A 22,485-nucleotide genomic window follows, 5' to 3' on the forward strand; every position below is an offset into this window, starting at 1 on the left:
AACTTCCTTTGCGAGGAATATCATACAGCGCCATCGTGTGGTTGCTAGCTAAACATGGAGCTAAAATTCAGCATTGCCCATGGCCCCTTTGTGCCTATCTTTGGATGGAATGTCCCTCCTTTGGAAACAATTGTTTCTCACTCTTGACATATATAGATCTAAAAATATAAATATACTGTTTACCTGTGTTATAGCCATGCTAATTACTTATGTACAGGGGTGTAGTGGGGCGGGCACAGGTAGGAACGCACCCTCACTTTTTTCGGTAAGGCCACTCTTATTTTGCCAAGAATTCTTTGGTGATCTGTGGCTCCAGACGGTCAGGAGAAGGAGGGGGCGCACAGGCTAGAGCCACGGACCATTTATGGAATTGTAGGTTCAGAGCGGTGCAGGTCCGAAGAGACAACCTGCTCGCTCTCCCATCACAGGCCCAGACCTGGGCGGATTGTGGCATCATGATGTCACTTTGGGGGAAGTTATTTCCTCTTTGAGTGACACATAGGGGTGTAGTGGGGTGAGCACGTTTACATAACAATTATGTGCATGTGCGCTCGCCACGGATAGTACCGTACCTACTTCTTTTTTTATGTATACACCCCAGCTTATGTAGCATGTTACCTCTTAGCTTCCTCTGCATCACAAACTGCTGTAGGATGGAGTCACTTTGTCTTAGAATATTTAAAGCCCAACATTACCAGGATGGTGCCTCTGGCCTTTTCTCCGCTTCTGCACTAGTAAGGGCTGACCTTGATCTGTTTTGGATTAATTGGGTGCTCGTGGTTCCCGGCTCTGGCATGGTCAGGGAAGGGACCCCGCTGGCCAGGGGGCGAACGGGGCAGAGCCACGGACCATGTCTCCCGTATGGATCGCAGGCTCAGGCTGGTGAGTTATGTCTCTAGATATACCTTGCCCACTCTCCCATCGCAGGTTCACATTTAAAATTTGAGAGTGGGCAGGTTCTGGCATCATGACATCAGTATGGGGGAAGTTTCTTCCTCTTTAAGTGACACCTGTCACTTAATGGTGAGATTTTGGGATTTAAGAAGTAACCAGAGGATCAACAAATTAAAGAAAAGAACATACAGCAATGTCAACATATGAATCTAGAGACATAGCCCCTGATTCATCAAGCAGAATCGGATGATCGCTCGCGCATTCGTATTCGCGATCCGAAATCGTACGCCGTCGCGCTATTCAGCAACTGAAAAAGCTTGCGGCCGGAGCCACGCATCTCCGGCAGCTTTTCACTGGCGAGCTTGCATTAAAAGTCACTGTTCCCCTAAAAAATCATGGTGGGGAAAATACCCATTACCCATTATTAGGGGTGGATTGTCTTTATATTGGTGGTCAGTAAGGGCAAATGTGTACTTAGACACTCTGTCCCCAGGAAAGGAGGATCCCTAGTTTGGTGACCAGCAATGTCCACACATTAGAGGTCAAGAGAAAGAAGAATGCCCCAGCCATGATGTTAGTGGTTACTTTGGAATGTCATGCTTGTGCTAGAACTAGGCAGACATCACGGATCCATCAGTCCAGTGGACAGTCCCTGCAAGCTGTGGGTTTCTGATTTGGGGAATGTGTTCCAGGTCTAGCAATGCCCCTGGAATAAGGAGCCAACTTTCTGGCTTCCTGTTCACATTGAGTGCCCTCCTAGGTCACCTTGGCATCAGAGCAGCCCTATAAAGCATAGGAACCGCTGGGATGACATGAAACCTCTGCCACCTCCATGTTTTGTTGTGACAGAGACTCTCAGGCCTACAGTACTGGCAGCTTGGATATTATTATTACACAAGATTTATATAGCGCCAGCATATTACACAGCGCTGCTATGTGACCACAGAGATTTACAGAGCGGGGTGACTTGAAATGTACACAATGGATCAGGGGGATCCCTGTACTTATATGGTTTACCATTGCACATAAGGGGACAAATAAAATTAAAAACAAAATGTATTTTTAGAAGTACGTCCCCTGTGTCTTTGTGAATGAAACCTATTTCTCTGTCCACAAAGCAGAGCAGCCCTGAAATGGCCCCTGTAGGAAGGTATTGTAGCGATCTGATCCTCTGCAGTGTGGATCAATACCCTGCTAGCTCTGTTCTGCACCAATTAGCCTACGTGACAGGAGTGGGCGGGGCGAGCAAACACACAAATGGGCGGGGCTTGTGTGTTAGTTTACTCACAATTCTTTCATTGAATAGGGAAGCTCGTGCACGTGTCTAAACTGCGCGGGCATGTTAGCTTGGACTATAAAAGACATTTTAGAGCTCTTATTCCCAGACGCTGCTTGTTATTGTAGAACCCTATAGTACATAAATACTTAGCGGCTTGGCAGCCAACAGTCAAAGCATGCGGCCAATCACAGACAGAGCCACAGGGAGACTAGCCAATCACGGCGCGGCATATCTCCAGCCATGTCAGTCAGTGAGGGGACAATCGTATCCATAGAGTAGGCGACAGCCGTGTCTGGAGCTGCTGTGTCTGCCAGTGTACGCCAGTCCCCGCCCCCTCTGTCTGCTGTCTCCTCATCCGCCCCCCGGTTTGCTCGTCACGTCCGGTAGCCGGAGGAGGAGGCCAAGAGCACCAGCACCCCGGGGGAGCCGTCAGACACAAAGAGGCCGCTGTGTGACCGAGGCCTGGGGCCAGGTGAGGGGAGAAGCGCCCGGGTGCCCAAGTGACCGCTCCCCCTCCTCCTTGTGTTTACATCACACCTATGTACATGTATGTAATGCAGCCTGTCTTCATGTGTCCGGGCCACCGAGCCCGTGTTTGTGTTGTGTGTGTGTGTTATAGAGCTCCCCCTGGAGGTGGTGTAGATGTATGGATTGTACAGCTGCCATCCATGGTTCCTTTATGTCTGGCAGCTCCCAATCCCCCCCCACTGCCTCCCATACACATTCATCCATCACATTCACACCCCATTACTATAGATTGTACATGTGTGCAGCCAGGAGCAAGCTGTCAACTCTCCTGGAAATGTTCATTCCCTGGCTGCCATTACTTTATCACTTGGAATTAATGTACGTTACAACTTTCCTGTGTTCCTGGCTTTATAAACCACACCATTCAAGAAGAAGAAACTCAGCGACTTGTATGGTGCCAGCACCCTAGGAAAAATACAGTATAGATCAATTTTGTTTACTATTATAAAGCTGTTATGTTATGACACTTGTGTATCCTCCTAAATAACAAACATTGCACAGCTTTCTTTGGGCTGGGGTGAAACTTTCCTAAAATTTTCTGGTGCTAAGTGTTCAGAAAAAAGGGTTTAGTTGTGTTAATGATTGTGCCGGGGTACATTGATGACCACAATGCTTATGCCGGGGTACATTGATGACCAAACCGCACCACATTGTCAATCTGCCCCAATGTTGGAGTGCTTGTTGTGAATGGTGGAGATCAATATGGAAATACTTGCCCTTGGGGTGATGACTTTATGTGTTACCTGTGAGTTATCATCTCAGATCTGCATTCTTTGTGGGGAGTGCAAGAACATGTAATGCGATTGTCAGTTGTGTTATACGTATGGGGCGATGACTGCAAATGCTACATATTTGTTGTACTCTGTGGATGTTGGGGCTTTTTAGTTTTGGTTGTATGTGCAGTCGGTGCTTTGTTTTGTTTTTTTCTACACCTACAAGGACACATTACAAGCTCTTTGTGTTCATTTACATTTTGATGTGGTAATGCACATGACATGGGTTGGTGCACCTTGCATGTTGCTGTGCTCTGTGCATTTTTGTAAGGTGTAGTACATAGAGCTGCCAAATGCAATGCGCATGCAAACACACATGCATTTTGGAAAATTAAACTCTTAGATTTGTTCTAAGGGATTTCATCGGATTTCCGATGAATTGTAAAAACGTGTGCGTTATCACAACACTTTGTAACTTGTATGGCATAGATTGTTGTGGTGGGTTGCTGTTTTTTTTTTTTTAATGGCATCCCAAATGCACCTTACCAATGCAGTGCAAAACATGGCAACTCAATGTCACTGTGGGGTGTGTTGGGCTGCTCATTTAAATAGGCTGCCAAGTATGCGCATGTGTTTCAGAAAATCCAGGACGTAGTAGTAGTATGATCATTCGTGATTTTTTTTTTTTTTAACATGAGTTTTTGTGTATAACTTGTCCTATACATTGTAAATGTATTCTTAGCACTTGCCTTGAATTTATAAGGCTTCCTCATTAAGTGTTTTGAGACGTTCAAAGACAATGGCGCCTCCTCACTGCCAGCCGGATTCCTGCCTTGATAATAATGAGCAATAGGGGGCGTGAATCTGCCAATTAAGGCGATTAGATTTCAGCTGCGCAAATAAGGAGGATCTTTTAAGCTGTCAATCGTGAGATCATAGCAATTAAGGCGATTAGAATTCAGCTGCGCAAATAAGGAGGATCTTTTAAGCTGTCAATCGTGAGATCATAGCAATTAAAGCGATTAGAATTCAGCTGCGAGATTAAGGAGGATCTGTTGATGTCAATTGTGATATCTACAGTTATTTAGAATCTTCCTTTTGAGTAAGTGATAAATTTTGTATACTTTTTTGATTGCTTTGAAACACTGCAAACTAATTGAAATCAAGCTGTATATATACTAGTAAAAACTTCATAATATGTCATCTCACAATAGTATGAATTGTAAAAAATTCTCACCAAGCATTAGTGATAGGTACACCACTAAACAGATCTTGTAATAGTTAAAAAAATAAAAGAAAGTTGAGTTGGGGAGGATTTCATGTAAAAAGTATTTTCCATATATATATATTTGTGTATATTGCTATATATATATATATATATATATATTTATTGTGGCACATGAATAAATATATATATTTATTTATAAGTATTGTAGGATAGCAATAAATATATATACACACACATATACGTAAGTAGCAAAAGAACGTGTGCGCGCTTGTTACTTTATTGAGAAAAAAAAAAAAAGTTGTTCGATGTCAGGCCCGCCATCGCGCTCGTGCACACGCATCCGACAAGGCATCGGAAGCTTTTACATAGGCGCCTATGGAGAGGAGTTGAATTCGGTTAACTCTTGCCTAATAGGAAAGAAATTAGTGATTTAAAAATATGCTTTTTTCTTAGCGCACATAAATGTTAAAAACATTTAAACAGCGCAAACATTTTTTTTTAGGGCACTGGAAATGTTGTGCAACACAGCAATGCATGACACTGAGTTGCCAAAACATGCACCACATTGCTTAGGTGCATTTAGGTTCCCATTAAGAATAAACAGCAACCCACCACAAAGAAGAAAAAGCAACGTTTACATTTTTAATGCACTCCAAAAACTCACACACAGTCTTATTCTGCTGCCAGAGTGACTGTAGATGTTCTGGGCAATTTTCAACTTTTAAGTGTTACCAAGGAGTTTATTTCTTATTCTCCAGAAGTAAACCACTGGGTTTAGCCTGGTCTCGGGACCTATTATAAAAGGCGGACATCTGGAATAAAAAATCATAATGTTTCTATCTATCTTAAGGCTTCCTTGATTCTAACAGATGTTTCCTTTTCTTTCCGGGATAGGGTTCATTAAGATTCTGTGTGATAGTACAAAGCACGTGTATTGAGTGTAGAGACCCCTAAATAGAAATAAGTGTAAATAGGGGCTTATAGAAGATGCAATGCACATGTCCAGATCCCTGGCTCTAATACTAATTACAGACCAGTTGTTGTTTTATTTTTTACCCCACTATCATTTTGTCATTATTTTACAGAAGAAACCTATACTAAAAACCTAAAATTCATTACAAGAAACCTATTCTGAAGATGTTAGCTGCTTGTTACTGTTTTCAAGCCTGTAAATGTCTAAAATCTGTAATATCCTTTAGTGAAAATAGGAATATTAGTGTTGTTTTCTAAAATATGTTGCAAGTCAGCATTTCTATACATTACTTTGGGCAGTCCATCTCACTACATTGAATTGAAATGTAGTATATTTTTTTATAAGGTTTAGATGCATTTTGGTTGCTATGAATGGTGAAGTATGAGTGACATGCATGTTTTTACATATGGGGAAAAAGTGCATTATCCCAAAGTGCTAGAGCAGTGTTTCCCCACCTTATAACATGGGAAACCCCTTGAAATAATTGCTATATCAACAGCAAGTTAGTGTGATGGTCAGCAGGGAGAATACCTCTTACATTGCTTGCCAGTGAGAAGAATGTCACTCTATAGATTGCCAAAAAACATTGGAGTATGTTAAACTAATCTGAGAGTCACAAACTGCTCAGCAACCTCCAGAGGAACTCTGGTTAAACAGAGAGAAAAATACCGCCATTCATACAATTATCCTTAGGAATGAATGAACAGGTAGAAAAGAGGCCAACTGGAGGTTCTCTTTGTGAAGGCCATGCAGGGCTGCACTACTGAATTAAAGCAGAACTTAAGTGAAAATAAAAAAAATGACATCTTTACTTGGGCAGATCCATTGATCCCCCTGGAGCTGTCTTCCATGTGGTCACATGCCGCCCTGGCATGGAGGAAATGCTGGGCACTGCTTTTTTGTTTGTCACCCATCATGCTGCTGTCATTGTAAAAAAAAAAAAAAAAAAAAAAAGTGCCGATCTTACTGCGCATGTGTATGATCAGCATCTTTTTTTTTTTTTCTTCAATGTCAGAAAAGTCCCAAGCCTCCTGAGATTGGTTGGGGCAATATTTGAAGAAAAACTTCAGCAAAGGTGGACCAAAAATTTGGTTACTTAAATAAACTTGTCAAATGTAGCTTTAAAGCAAAGTTTCAGTATTCATTTATTTTTCATATCTGGATGTGCTGGTGGAAGTCCTCCGATAAGAGGAAAAAAAGTAGCTTCTTCCAAAAATTGGCCTTAGTCAATGACATTACAGTACTACAGTAGGGACATTAAACGGGTTAACATTGTAAGGGGCAGTTAGTGACGTGACTATGAACTTTGTACAACACTACATAGTATGTTGCTATATAAATACAAGTAACAACAATAGTAAACACTATTACCCAGGTCATCTGAGGAAAAAATAAGTGAAAGCAGAGTTTTATTGTCAAGAATAAAAATCTGTTCCTGATCTAAATACCAGGTCTTTGACTCAAAGTATTAAATCTTTAGGATCTGCATAACAACCTGTCATTGTCATTGTCGAAAGTAAGGTTAGGTTATTATAGGCCTGTGTATTTTATGAGTGGATTTTTTGTAAAAGTTTACAAACAGCCAAAAATGTAAATTATGTATTGTAAAGACCTCTTTTGGGTTACACAAATCCTTTTGAGGTATAAGAACCTTTAACAAGGCCACCTTACCCGGTCAGTGACTCTCTGCACTTCCCTGCTTCTTCTTCCTTTACAGCCATCATAGGAATCCTCGGTGTGCTGGTCACTAAGGGGGACCATGATATCCATCCTTGTGGTGTTTGGGTTTAATGATTGGATGCTAGATTCAAATGTTGTTAAATTGGACAAGGTCGTCTAAAAGTATTTTGGCCAGTGAAAGGGCTACTGGCATTGTATCATTGGATCAGGGGAGTTCTTTTTTTTTTTGTCTTGCAGAAAGCTGTACTTATTTACTATGAGTCCAGCGTAAGGGACAGAGCCTTGGCAACCTCTGGCTCACAGGAAATGGGTTGAATGAACCCCAGTAAATAAAGTCAGAACTCGTCTTCACCCATTTGTTCCATACAGGTTTACTCTAACCATTTGGTGTTCACCACTAGATTTAAAAATTATATACTTTGCTATAGACTGGAAGGAATTAGTCATTTAAGCAAGGTCAGTGAATTGAAAATTTTACCAAGCAGCATATATGTAGATACTCTGCCATAATCTTCAAAGCAAGGAGTTATGAAAGTAGCCAGAAAAGCTTATTTGTGCCCCTCTGATCTTGTAATTGCTGCGTAACAAAGATATTGACTTACCAGACTTTTATGGATAGGCCTCACAATCCCCCCTTCCCCATCATCTTCCTGTCTAACAAGTGGTTAATACATTTATTGGTGGATTTAATTAAACTGTGAGCTCAGGAAAGCAAACTAGTGACACTTATTTGTCCAAGAATTTTGTTCTGTAGGAAGTGTAGTTGTTAGTGTGTCCAGTGTGGAAACACATTGCTGTCATGCTTTGCTATTCTTGTATCCATTGGGTAAAATTTGACTGATCAAGCTCAAAGAAAACAACAATATAACTATCATAACCAACCCAGCATAACAACCAAGTCACTTTTTTTTTTTTTTTTTTTTTTTATAACTGGAAATTGACAGCTTATTTGAAAACACTTTTTAAGATTTTTGTATTTCTTAAAGTTGAACTCGAGTTTTAGCCAAAGGCACAATATAACTTTGCACTGGAATGCTGTAATGACAGCTGTCTGTAAAATTCCTGAAATAGGTTCCTCCGGCTGTTCACACAACCATATTGATTTTGTATTGATTTTGGTTTTGTATAAAAAAGTGTAAATTCGCCCTAGCCTTCTTGTCATTATTCACATAGTTGCTATTAGATGGCATAGAATTTTTGTAAATAAGTCAGCAGTCCATTTTGAGAGCCTCTGTTGGTCATCCAGCTTTTGCATTGGGCATTTGAATGTGTTTAGGTTGATGTGGGGCTCTTAGTTGTGAGGCAGAATCAGAAGTCAAGGTCTATGGATAATGTGCACTTCAGGTATCATGTATCTGTAGCCAAAAGCTTTCATAATTAGGTTTTGGATAAAATAGGAGTTAGAACCCCTGTCAACTTTTAGTGTTGTCAGGGGTTCTGTTCCCACAATGGCCTGTTCTGGGGAGATTGTTTATGTAGAAAGTGCGGGAAAAAAATCTATAACTGGAAAATGAGGAGCAATTAAAAGCTGACAGTGGTTCTATACTGGTTCTAGTATTCTACATAACATAACAAAATAATTATTAGTACTAATGTCTTTTTTTTAATTTTAATGTATTGTTCCTACATAAGTGAAACGTTTCATTGTACCTCGATGGCATATTTATAATGGCATTGCCTTTTTATCTTTTTTAGGGCAATGGATTTCCCTGGACACTTTGAGCAGACCTTTCAACAGTTAAATTACCAGCGCCTCCAAGGCCAGCTCTGTGACTGTGTCATAGTTGTCGGCAGTCGGCATTTTAAAGCTCATCGCTCTGTACTAGCAGCATGCAGCACTCATTTCCGAGCTCTGTTTACTGTAGCGGAGGGTGACCAGAGCATGAACATGATTCAGCTGGACAGTGAAGTGGTAACATCTGAAGCCTTTGCTGCTCTTATTGACATGATGTATACATCCACTCTTATGCTAGGAGAAAGCAATGTGATGGATGTGCTTCTGGCAGCTTCTCACCTCCATTTGAATTCTGTTGTGAAAGCGTGTAAGCACTATCTGACTACGAGGACATTGCCCGTGTCTTCCCCCAATGACAGAACTCAGGAGCAGAGCGCACGAATGCAAAGGTCTTTCATGCTTCAGCAGCTGGGATTAAGCATTGTGAGTTCAGCTTTGAATTCAAGTCAGAGCAACGAAGAACAGGCCCAGCAACAACAGACTTCAATGAGTTCCTCTGTACGAAATGGCATGGTGGAGCAAAGGGCCACATTTCCTATAAGACGGCTGCACAAAAGGAAGCAGTCTTCAGAAGAAAGGGCTAGGCAGCGCATGAGGGCCTCTATTGATGAGTGTCTCATTACCGACGTTACCAATGAAAGTGCACAGTCTATTGGTAATTCTCGTGAAGAATATTTCTCTCCCGATTCACTAAAAATTTCAGATGCTATGAAATCCGACTCTGCTGTAGAAAACCAAGAGGATAACACACTCATGTTTGATCAGTCGTATGGCAACCAAGAAGACACACAAGTGCCGAGCCAATCTGACAACGGTGGAGAAAATATTATCTCAATGGCAACTCAAACAAGTCAAGTTGAAACAAGTTACAATCAGGAGTCTGCTTGTGAGAAAACTGGTTATCCTTCAGAGACTCATGATCTTGCAGTGGATGAAAAAGATCATATGAGAGTCATTGTAAAGTCAGAACCTCTGAGCTCCCCTGAACCTCAGGATGAGGTGAGTGATGTCACATCACAAGCAGAAGGAAGTGAACCAGTTGAGGTAGAAGGTACTGCAAGTGGAGAAAAAATTGAACTGAGCCCAGAAAGCAGCGATCGGAGTTTCTCTGACCCCCAGTCTAGTACGGACAGGGTTGGGGATATTCACATTTTAGATGTGACTCCCAACTTAGAGCACAAATCCTCATTCAGCATTTCTAATTTTTTGAACAAAAACAGAAATGGCAACCTCAGCTTAAGTCAGAACAGTGATGATAACATTCCAAATACAACAAGTGATTGTAGGATGGATGGAGAGGTGTCCTACCTACTAAGTCCAGAGGTAGGACCCAGTGGTCACTCTTCTAATGTTATGTCTCACTTAGATAATCCTTTCAGTGATGGCCCAGATTCCCATTTTGCTCGTCCTATGCAGGATGTCATGAGCATCTCTTGTGTTCAGTCCTCCAATTACCATGGAAATGATCCGTTTGGAATGGACTACCCAAGGTCTGGCTTAGGGCTTCATTCTATGTCTAGATCTATCATGGGAAGTGCAAGGGGTCGGGCTTTTAACTTTCCCAATTATAGGCGTATTGCCCCCAAAATGCCGATTGTTACATCTGTACGGAGCACTCAGCTACAGGATAACTCCAGTTCTCAAATGATGATGAATGGAGGAAACTCCTCCTATGACAATGGAAATACTTCTCAGCAAGGACCACCGCAGTTGACAAGGGCATCTGCAGATGTTCTTTCCAAGTGTAAGAAAGCTCTCTCCGAGCATAATGTGCTGGTGGTCGAGGGTGCCCGTAAATATGCTTGTAAAATATGCTGCAAGACTTTCTTGACTTTGACAGACTGTAAAAAGCACATCCGGGTACATACAGGTGAAAAACCTTATGCCTGCCTGAAGTGTGGAAAACGGTTTAGCCAATCCAGTCACTTATATAAGCATTCCAAAACTACTTGCCTCAGGTGGCAAAACAGCAATCTTCCTACAACGTTGCTTTAACTTTTATCACCTCCTCACCAAGACCAGCTACCATCATGCGTGACGTAGCAACATTTCCTTGTACTTTACCAAGTAGGATGACCCAGTGTGTATTGTGAATGGACCGGCAAATGACTTCTATATATATAAAAAAAAAAAAAAAAAACTGTATGGTCTTAGAGGGGGAACATATCAAAATATTTAACCTCTCTCTGTTTAGAGGTACAGACAGTGTTCTACCTAGAAGGAGCTGTAGGCGGGTGGCGGACCCTTTATTGTGACCCAACTCTTCAGTAACCACCCAGAACAACCAGGTGGTTACCTAAAAGTGGCTGGGGTAAACACTGTGCAAGTACTTCATTAGTTTATGTATGTTTATGTAAAATGAAATCATTACTAACATGCAAGGTTTTAACTAGACATTTCTGTACAATTGTGTAAACATGCAGCAATGCATTTTTATTCATTTTTGGTAAGTATTGTTCCCTCCCTTTGAGTAAGTTATTGAAAACTGTTCAAGCTTTTCAATTTAAAAAAAAAAAAATCTTGCCAATAAATGATCTACATTTACAGTCTTATCTCTTGAGGTTTCTGGTGATCTGGTTTTTATGAGCCAGCATAAACTTTTCTAGATTTTATTCTTTTTGCTATGGTATATTTTACTTCTTTTACAGAGAATTTAGCAGAAAAGTTGTTCATAGCGGAGAGGGGTCGAGATCTTACCTCTGGTGCTACTAAGACTAGGCAATGATGTTGTAATATTGTGGCAGCGATGCAGCATCATATTAATGTTAGAATTAGTACTGTGTAACCGTCATATTGAGTATATAGTTAAATGTCACTATGTTTACTTTATTTTCCTAATCCTAAAATTTGTTGAGATGGGAAAAAATATTAACCAATATTTTTTTTTGTGTTTTTCTGTAAACGTGAGGCCTTCAATACTTATGACTCAATACATAGTTCTAGACTTAGGTGGGCTACTATTACCACATACAGCAGCATTGGCTTACTTTTTCTGCTGGGAAAAAATAGCAATACATACACAAATGTAGGCTGTATCTGTATTTTAGTATAGGTGCTCATTTTACCAGAAATTATGCTTTTATTATACACTAGTATAGAGTGTACTGAGGATCATTTCAAGTGATCAGAAATACTTGACATTCATTTATTTCTGATTTGGAAACATATTAAAGCACATGCAGGAACAAATTCATATTGAATATTTTCTTTGTTACCGGTAGCTTTTTTAATTTGCTGGTTTTTCAAGGATATGGGTTATAGCAGAGGCATAGCACTACAGAAGTTTGCACTACCCCCCAATGGTTGTTGCTAGCCCAGTGATGAAGTTGTAAGCTTGACAATAACATACTATTTATTTTATTTTTGTGAGACAACATTAAAATTCCTTTTCTGAGGCTAGGGAAAATAGGAAGGGTCACTGACCAAGATTTCTTTACCTGCCCACACTGCTTCCAGCACATGGGCAGTTGGGGGAAGCTGAGGAGGAGTCAGAACCTTGCTGCTGCAAAACATGAGAGCTTGCTTGGGAACCGAGGGAAGCTGAACTGTCTTTGAGACACATGGTCCTGGACCGTTGCCTATTTTGCTCAAGCTAGATCCCAGACAGTAAAGCATAAGACTTCACTATGAACAATGTACTGTGGATTTCAATGCTTAAGCAGGGAGGTCTCATCACATGAACAATGATGTGATCAAACTGGCAAATGTTCAGACAGGGTAAAGTTCACTTAAAACTAAATAATGATTATGTAAGAAAGATATGGATGTGCTTCTGCTTATTACAATTCAGTAATGCATCTTTTACACATACATTAACTGATAGTTCAAAGATATACAGAAGTTCCCCAACTATTCCCCAACTTGCTGATGATTCCAACAAGCACTGTGATGTCTTCTAAGTTGGTATTTCCCTATTTTACGTTGAAGTTTCCCTGAGGAGCCAGTTATGATATTAAACCTGCAATAACAAGGTAGGCAAAAAGAGAGGGCTTGGGGGAAACTTCCCTTAAACTTTTCTTGTATTTATGGTAAATACACCAAAATGTTTAGACAAGTTCTAGTAAAGGTATTTCATATTTTATTAATACAAAAAAGATAGGATTAATAACTATGAATCACCTAGCACAAAGTAAAGATGTCCAGCTCATATCTTTAGAGCTTAAGTTCACTTGGCATCTCCTGCCCAGCCAGGCCTCTTAGTAGATTATTTACTGCCAGCACTGACATGGTATTCCTTGTACTGTATGTGGCACTTCCAATGTGCGGTAAGATAACTGCAGAAACAGAAACATTGTATGAAAAGGAATAGAAGCATAAAAATCTACATTTTCAAATATATATAAATATTCTGTAACTAAAGTTAACTTCCTCTTCCCAGTCTTTTATTGAACTGTACATGTAATCCTGGCCTACAGTAAAAGAATCCTAGGGAACCCTGATTGAGCATGGCTGATCTAATCCAGCTAAAGGTATAGTGCTGTGATGTGTATTTGCTAATTAGTATTTATTTTGGGTGATCACCCATCCACTAGATGATTTAGGTATTACTAAAGCCATTAGAATTGAGGACTGTTACACAATATATGTGAAAGATCAGCCTAAATCAAAACTCCATGCCTCACTAAAGTAACCACCAAAGATTGTTTTAAGCCAAAAAAAGAGTTTGTTTGCTCCCTTGTGGCACCTGCAAAGGACTCCTGAATAGTTGGATCCAGGAGTGTAAATCCTGTCTCCCTTCAGTGCTTGCTGGTTTCTCCTACAAATCTTACACTGTAGCAAACAAAAGTGATGTGAAAGGTAAAACATATGATTAGGGGCACTTCTGTACTTCATGCAATTCCCCTGCACAGTGGGGCTTACATTGAAGAGTATGATACAGAAAAGTGATGTAACCACTGAGCACATAACTATTATTTCCCCATATAACAATAATACATGTTGTTGAGGGTTGTCATACACACTTGTATGTATATATATCGTTCTTGGAATTTAACTTTTAATAAAAATCTTGGTATATGTTTTTAAAAAAATATATATATATTTTACAATTATGTATATACGGTTTATGATAAGTCATACTGGATCTGCTATAATCTACTTATCTCACTGGCAAGAAAGAGATATTTTTAAATAAACCATTTTCTGAAGGTTTCATACATGATTATCTTAGATCTATGCTAGTTGACAAAAGGATTAGAACAATACCGCAATTCTTCAGCCCCAGCAGTGGGTGAGTTGTTGGCAGGGGTTCAGGAGTAGTAACATCTAATCCAGCAGCTGCTATCTGTCCACTGACCAGTGCCTGGTATAAATCTTCCTGGTTCACGGCCGAGCCTCTGAAAATAAGAGACTGGTATATATTCATCAAGAACTTCTATTGATCAAAAATCCAATCAATAAATTTTAAAAATATAATTCTGCACATATTGCTAAATTTTAAATCTCCATTTCAAAAATGTTATCAAAAGATGGGTAACAGAAAAGCTGAGGACACTTTATGCTTTATTCCTGGTCCTTGACCAGAATCATAATTTAGGATGTGTCTACACCAGGACCTTGAGGCACGTTTATGAGTGTTATCTATAACGCTGCTTGCAACATCTAAAAAAATTAGAAAACGCAGGGTTAACGCTGGAAAATGCCCAAAAATGCTGGTAAATGCTTCCATTGATTTCAATGGGGCGTTTTCCAGCGTTTAAGCACTTAAAACGTATAAACATGTTAAAAATGCGGCATAGTCGTTTCCAGCTTTTTAAAGGCAAGCTTAAAATGCTAATAAAAGTGCATAAAACACAAACACAGTAGGAACGTTTACATGCGTTAAAAAGTCTGTGTAGACCCAGCCCTAAAGGCCAGTAGAGTCACCTGTAAGTACCTGTATTTCAGCTACGCTTTCTTCTTTAGCATCTCTAATCTCACCATGCTGAACTAATACCTCTCGTGCTACCAGGGCAGATGTACACAGCTCCAATTACTACAAAGGACTCCTGGATAGTTAGGTCCAGAAGTGTAAATACTAATGTCTCCCTTCAGTTCTTGCTGGTTTCTCGTACAAATCTTACACTGTAGCAAACAGTAGTGATGTGAAGGGTATGACAGTGAGAGTGTTGGAGATCCAAGGAGAACAATGTTCCTAGAAGTGCCAGATTGTAACAGAGCCTTTTAGGAACTCATTTCTAGGTTTTGGTAATACACAAGCTTTAAAACACAACTACACTTAAAAATGTATATGTAATATAAAAATATATATGTTTATATGAAACTCAGCAACCACCCACAACATTGATATTTGAAATACAGATGACTGTAGATGCAGCTTCCTTCAATCAAGTGGATCCCACTTTAAAGTGCAAATGCTTTGGTAAATCCTTCATGGTTTGCATGCAGCTACAGACATGCAAAAGTCATAGAGATGTAATGCCCTACCTGAACATGTAATGGAGGAAGAAGGCTGCTGTTATTTTCCAGGGCTGGTCAATGTTTGTAGTCTTGAGTATGTGCTACATTTGAGCTGATCATCTGCAGTTACGGGGAAAATGTTCTGCTGGACAGAGTGGACCTCTTCACCATCGTTCATTAAACCAGCCCGCTGTTGTTCACTTACTTATTAAGGTTAGCAGTTTCTTGGTTGCATATCAAAGAAAAATCATGCCCTTTTTTGTCTAATCTGGTGAGCCTGGGAACAAGCTGAATATATTACAAATGACCTACCTACTGATGTTAATGAAAACGGATGTTTTCTTCATTCTCTGAAAGAAATCCTTGTTACACATCCCTTCTGTCTCAGGGATTAAAGAGCAAGACACTATAACAAAATCTGAGTCCTCTGTGAGTTTTTCACAAGACACTAAATAAAACAGAAGAGAAAAATTAGGGAATTTGTACCAATATTGTACTTTTTCTATTGAAGGAGAGATTTAGATGTCCTTAACTATACCATATTCAGCATTAACTTCTGTAGCACTCTCAGGTCGGGGCTGACGCCCAGTGTATAAAAATTTTTTCACACCAAAAGGTTTAAGTCTTTGAGCGATAGCCAGCCCTGAAGATAAAAGGAAACAATGGACAAAGGTAAATGGTAAGAAAGAAAATAGAAACACCTACACCAGATGTATGTTATAGCAGCACAGGAAAACAGGGTGGGATGTCATGGCTGAGCCGGATGCTGGAGACTTAGGGCCTGATTTATGAAAGCTCTCCAAGCTATCCTGATTTCTCTTCCTGCCTTCATCACACAGCAGGTCAGTCTGGACTTCATGCAGAGAGAGTGGACAGTGAATCTTTACAGCTCTGCTAGGTGCTGAGATTGATACAATTGTATCTTTACCTAATATATTTTTCTCCTTTAGTACCTCTGAGCAGAACCAACAGTCTAGTCTGCAGGGTTGCTGAGAGTTCACTATAGTTCAGGTAGATGACCAAACATAGGAAATCATGCTAGAAGTCATCCTGTATATAACTTCCAAATTTCTCCCTGTCTGCACGTATTTGTTTATACATTGAACACTGACATGGAATGGTGTGCTGGCGGGGTGAGTTAAGTTCTTCTTATGATTATGCTTTATACTAATAAGTAGGTGGCCCCATTGCAAAGCATTTTTTCAGCTTTAGGTCTAATTTTTATTTTTTTAAAAATTCCATAATTGCTAGATACGAAATCATAAAAATAAGAGATGATCAACTGCACCTAGAGCAACATCTTTTTACAGGCATTACCTATTCTTCCTAAGCCAATGATTCCAACAGTGCTGTTGGACAATCCATAGCCACACATCCACATGGGGGACCAGGACTTCCATCCTCCACTTGAAGACAAAAAATAAAACTGTTAAAAATGTTAGCATAACTACTAAAAATGTTAGCACATTTTATGATATTCTTTTACAATATTTTTTTTTTGTACAGCTTGGTTATATTACGTCAGCATGGGAGCTTTTCATAACCAGATCATTAAAATGTTTAAGAAATGTCAGCAATGGTTTAAAGTTAACCATTAAGAAAATGACTCTGCTTTAACTGTATGCCTTTGTAGTGTATTATTGCAGGATAACATCAATTTAGGACCAGACATTACAAAAACAAATTATATTATTGGTTTGTAAACTGCATGAAGACATTGACATGAAATGAATATGGCACACAGGAGATACATTTTTTTTTAGATGATTTTGACTTCTTACATAGAAGTGACAAATTTTACACAGATTCAACAAAAGTGGAAAACATAATAGAATGCAATGACTTTAAGTCTCATAGTCTACACCCCTACAGTGTTTGTGGGGTTTATTGAGCTTCAAGACTCAACAAAATTCTCCTTATCAAAAAGTCCATAATCCCATTTAAGGGTACCATAAATTAAGACGCTTGTAGGCAGGATAACTGTCTATTTCTCATGCGTTTCGCCTTTCCTAGGCTTTATCAGGGGAATGTGAGACTGTATCTGCTGGATTGCATCCCAGATTTGGGGTTTTAATTTGCTTTACAACAACCAGGGATTTTTCATGGGGTAAATCGGTGGGTCCAAGGAGAATTTTTGCCTTTTAATCAAAGATTTGGGGTGCTTGGTGGAGCATCTTAAGCAGATTTGCAACTGAAAAATGGCTGCTTGTAATATATTGGGGATTACCAGTCCTTGTTCTTTTTCAGCCTGCCAGTGATGTGATTTATGTCCTAGTGTGGCACACTCACTCTACTCTCACTACTATAAAGGTGCAGTTTTGGAACCTTAGGTTGCTCCCCCAATTTGGACTTCAAACATCTCACCTCTAACTTGGTGAGAGATGTTCAGTAGTTTAAAGAAGAAAAACAATACCATAATTTTCTTTAATTATAAAGTGTTATCAAACCATGTCACATACCTTCACACAACCTTACCTTTTTACCTCTTGTATAGCTTCTGGCAGACGCCGACAGGTTGCTAGTAGTAAGGCTACACTTAGCTCTGCTGTGGCCTCAGTCAACACATCTGGTGTGTAGCCTACTTTGATTCCACTGTACAAAACACAGCTCAGAGTCAATATATTATTGCCTTGTTCACATATAAATGATATGTTATTGCTCATAAATCATTGTGCAGCAAAATACATACCGCGTTTTTATTTCATTAATTGCTAGATGGTCAAAGCCTACAGACAATGTACTGATAACCTTAAGATTTGGCCCTGCAAATAATAACAAGAAAATGATGATATTCTTACATTAAAGCATGTTTAGTACCTTTTGCAAACCCTTGATGCAAAAACAACTATCTTTGTGGGCGACCCAATCAGTATGTAGAACTAGAAGGTAATATAAATGTCAGATAAACACAAAGAATTGCTTGAATCAGATTAATCATAAATTAGTTCAAAAATTCCAAGCACATTATTCCGGTACAAGAAACACAGAGATTGCTTACCAGCTGTGTCCAGAACCTCCTGATCAATCTTGTCTGACAAGAGGCATAGCAGTCCATGTGCTCCTGCCACCCCCTTCAGTAGCTCTGCCCTTGGCACAGGATCATCTGAATCCCACTGTTGGACAGTGCAGCTAGAAAACAAATGTCAATTAAGTCAATGTTTTGTAAAGGATTTACCAAATATTAAGCCCTTCATCGTGGTAAATTCTTATACAATGTGAGCCTCCTAAAATCAGTCAGCTGTATGATGAGGGACAGCAGGCAGTCTTAACTAAATCAGAACTCCAAGAGGGTAAGACAACAGTTCATTCATTTATGTTTTTAAATAATTTAATTTGTTCCCACTTTTATATGTTGTAACATGGACCCCTAGTAAATGCCGGGGAGAGCAGCCGAGGATTGATGGCTAAATAATTTTGTACTTTTATTGGTTGGAAATTATGAGGGATGATTCTGTCCCTGACAATGACCAACCAATAGAAGTGCTAAAAGATGTGTACCATAGCAAGGCTTTGCAGGCTTTGTTGTTTTCATTGATTACAACATTAATAAATAAGTACAAGGTATTGTTAGGTCAATTCTGCAATCAGCCTAATTCTAAAAAGCAAAACAAACTCAGATCAATGTTTGATTGATATTACATTGTAAATTGTGGTAATTCAGGAAAATAATTCTTATCAGGGAGATTGCTGATTGACTAAAATGTTCTAGAGATAATATTATACTAAGTAGTGAAGCCATAGTCAGACTTGTGTAATTATTGTTGTTAAAGCTGAACCCCAGCCATACCTTCAGTCCTGCACATATGTACAGGCTTCTCTTCTGTACTGAAATGGCTTACTCCAATTTCACTGGGCACAGTCAGCTTCCCACAGTGTGCATTAGAAACTGCATATACCGAGCTTTACTGTTTCTGGTTTAACTTTTCATTCCATTTTTCAATTATAGAGGCTCATCATCAAAATGGGTTACCAACTTAGATATATATTCTAAGGGAGCCAAGTACAACACCCTTCTAGCCGCTTCCACCATCCATGATATGCCCGCACTGCAAAAGGCCCTGTATTTATGTCATTGGTAGAATTTAGAAACATGCTTTTTAATGTGTTTATCACGTTTCTTATGTGCTTTCTACAGTATTGTATGTCTTCTTTTCCAAATAATTTCTGTTTACAACAAAATGTGCACTGGACCAGTTTGAAACTCTCCCACCAGTGTTTTTATATTACTACTGTGTATACAAAATATACTAAGTGACCGGTCCAGTGGATCTCCCCTACCACATCTACAAATGCTGCACATATACATATATATTGTTCTACCACTATGTACAATTTGCAGGGTGATCCACATCTTCCGCAATGATTGTGTAATGGTCTGTGCTATGTATTTTCTGCTGTGCAACGCCACTGAAGTTGATGGCGCTATGATCATATGGGTGCTAAAGTATAAAGTGTGTTGACAAATCAATTACAATCCTAGTTTTATTTTCATATGAGGCACTTTATAATCCAACATATTGTGTCACATGGCTAAAATAAAGATTTTTATCACAGTTAAACTTTTGCGAATTCAGCCATTGAGGCTTCATTTCGGAGGTTTTGACAAAGGATACTGACCTTATTTGCAGCTGGAAAACTGCTCAAAAATCCTTATTTATTTATTTTTTTTAAATAATGACTTTGATATGTTACCTTTATATGTCTATGGACTATCAAAATGACAGCTTGAAACATGCTGATCGCTCCAATATATTTTCTATTTAGTTTAAAAAGCATTTGCAAATCTTCCAGATAGCTTTGTTTAAGCCTTTAAACCAATGTGCAGCTCTAATAAGAAGGTAATTATAATTCCTAACGGGAGTGCAGAGTGTCGCTTTACCCAAGATTATACCAGACTTCAGCGTGAAGTAATGCGGAAGCTTGTTTAAAGTGACATTCATCACTCCTACTGAGGGCCGCGCTTAACATTCCCAAACTGAGGATGAAACGTACGTTTAAATTAATCTAAAAATAATTGTGTTTACCTTTTCCACTCCACCCCCTCCTTTTAATTTAAAAATTATATTTTTATTTTGTAAGCTCTTTCTCTTGTGTCATTGTTTATATCTGTCCGTTATTTGCAACCTCTATAAATTGTACAGCGCTACATAATATGTTGGTGCTATATAGATACAGTTTAGTAATGATAATATTACCCTTTTCAGCAGTCTATCAGTCTGTTCAGTGATATAATGTTCCTTCTTCCAATCATGTAGTCCTTGAGTACGGTGATGTACCCCCTAGGGAAGGGGCATGTAAAGGGGTCTTCTCCTGTGTCATGGTATCTGTCTGTCATTTGCAACGCCTATTTAATGTACAGCACTGTGTAGTATGTGGGCGATATATAAATACAGTTTAATAATAATAAATGACAAGAACAGGTAAATGGGCAGAATGTCAGTGCGGTTGTGTCTGAGAAGACTCCTGGCATTGGCCCAAGGAGGAAGTAACACTGCAGGAGCATGGAGAAGAGGTGGGTAAAGTTTTACTTTTATTAGTTGCACACCTGGCTTTACTAGACCTATGATCTTTACTCGCCCTCTTAACGTTAACTTGTTATGTAAGAAATATTGTGTTGCCACTGCTGACCTCTTTTTCTGAAAATGCAATTTGCTTGGCAGCTATACAGTGCCATTGGTTGCTTGTCTGTGTGTTTGTTCCCAGCCATCAGCTCAAAGTATTCAATCCTGATGAGCCATATACCAGGCGAATTGCATTTTCAGTAGTGCAGCCAATAGTTGCAGTGTTTTCAGCGCAGGTTTCTATGACCAATAGCTGGAACATCTGATGTGTTCATATCAAGCCATATGTAATAGGGTGCACTTCATCATATCCTAACAATGCCATTACTACAATCCTAATGTATAGGTGTGTATGCAACACAATGAAATCCTACATCTGTGCTTGCAAAAAATCCAAATACAACCAAACTGATCCCTAAATGCAGAACCCAGGCAGCTGTCACTTGCAAGGAATAAATCAGACAGATCTGTCATATAAACATATGTATGCAATAAATGTTTTATGCAGAATCTATGGAGGTAAGTATTTAACCCCTGCTTGGGATTTCTTTAAATAACTTATAGGGCTGTGCAAACATAAAATTACCCCCTAAAGTAAAGCTTTAGTAAAGCAGCCCCAAGGTTACACTCACTTTTCAGCTTGGGATAAAAGTTTTTGCCCTTCCGGGGGTATCCTTCTGGTCACAAACACCTTCATGAGTTGCTGTGCTGCTTTCATTGCCTGCTATGACTAGGAAGAAGAAAGGCAGAGAGAGGAGGAGCTCCAGTGACAGCATGGAGGTCAGCTGCACTCCTTGTTCAACCTCAAGATCAACCCTGGTGCAGGCACTGTGCAATACAGACAATACGACATCGCCATCTAGTGTGTGCTGTGCGCTACTGCATGGGAACCTTCCTGAACTGTGCACTGGAACAAACCATAGCTCTGCACTTTACATTTTATTATATTCTCATTTCATAACCATCTATTATATAAAATTTACTAATGTTTGACAGAGTTATGACCAGTGGGCCATATACACTATACACATGTTGCTGCATATTGTATACCTGTGATCAATATATATGCATTATCAGCAACAAAAAGTGATTCATTATTCTTTTTATGAAGTATGATTTGATAGCATTCTGAAGTCTAACCTATGCATGTGTATAGTTTTGCAGATTTTGAATATATTACATGTCATTTTCATTGAAATAAAATATTGACTTAATTCTATGTTTCTGTTTTGTTGCCAATAATTTATATATTTACTGTCTGCATGTGTATAAAATATGCCACAACATTTATTAAATTTAAAAGGCAAATAGTGAGAGAGTATAGTGTATTCAGCCCACTGGTCATTCGTTCAGAACTGTGTCAAATATTAGTTTATAATAGAAGATTATAGTGCTAGAGATTTTTATTTATGTTCTAAAGACACAACAGGGGGGAAGGGGAAATCCTCTTATACAATTGTAATAGACAGGTGTTCCCAATGAAAGAATTAACCTC

General features: G+C 39.3%; 2 protein-coding genes across 3 annotated transcripts; one reads left to right on the forward strand and one right to left on the reverse strand.

Moving 5' to 3' along the window:
- Positions 1 to 2,470: 2,470 nt before the first annotated feature.
- Positions 2,471 to 11,582, forward strand: ZBTB5 (zinc finger and BTB domain containing 5). 2 transcript variants are annotated; one of them, XM_072404529.1, is made up of 2 exons: positions 2,471 to 2,645; positions 8,991 to 11,582. In XM_072404529.1, the coding sequence occupies exon 2, from the start codon at positions 8,995 to 8,997 to the stop codon at positions 11,023 to 11,025; it is 2,031 nt and encodes a 676-aa protein (XP_072260630.1). In that variant the 5' UTR covers positions 2,471 to 2,645; positions 8,991 to 8,994; the 3' UTR covers positions 11,026 to 11,582. The 2 variants fall into 2 exon arrangements, with proteins under 2 accessions (XP_072260630.1, XP_072260629.1); XM_072404528.1 differs by having other exon boundaries at positions 2,473 to 2,720.
- A 1,503-nt stretch (positions 11,583 to 13,085) lies between these two features.
- Positions 13,086 to 22,220, reverse strand: LOC140326171 (glyoxylate reductase/hydroxypyruvate reductase-like). Its single transcript, XM_072404532.1, has 9 exons — positions 21,623 to 22,220; positions 18,428 to 18,558; positions 18,119 to 18,191; positions 17,905 to 18,021; positions 16,747 to 16,835; positions 15,968 to 16,072; positions 15,742 to 15,877; positions 14,236 to 14,366; positions 13,086 to 13,304 (listed from the first exon to the last, which is right to left on the reverse strand). The coding sequence occupies exons 1-9, from the start codon at positions 21,706 to 21,708 to the stop codon at positions 13,183 to 13,185; spliced, it is 990 nt and encodes a 329-aa protein (XP_072260633.1). The 5' UTR covers positions 21,709 to 22,220; the 3' UTR covers positions 13,086 to 13,182.
- Positions 22,221 to 22,485: the final 265 nt, after the last annotated feature.

The sequence above is a fragment of the Pyxicephalus adspersus genome, chromosome 3 (genome assembly GCF_032062135.1).
Source record: "Pyxicephalus adspersus chromosome 3, UCB_Pads_2.0, whole genome shotgun sequence".
NCBI classification, from domain to species: Eukaryota; Metazoa; Chordata; class Amphibia; order Anura; family Pyxicephalidae; genus Pyxicephalus; species Pyxicephalus adspersus.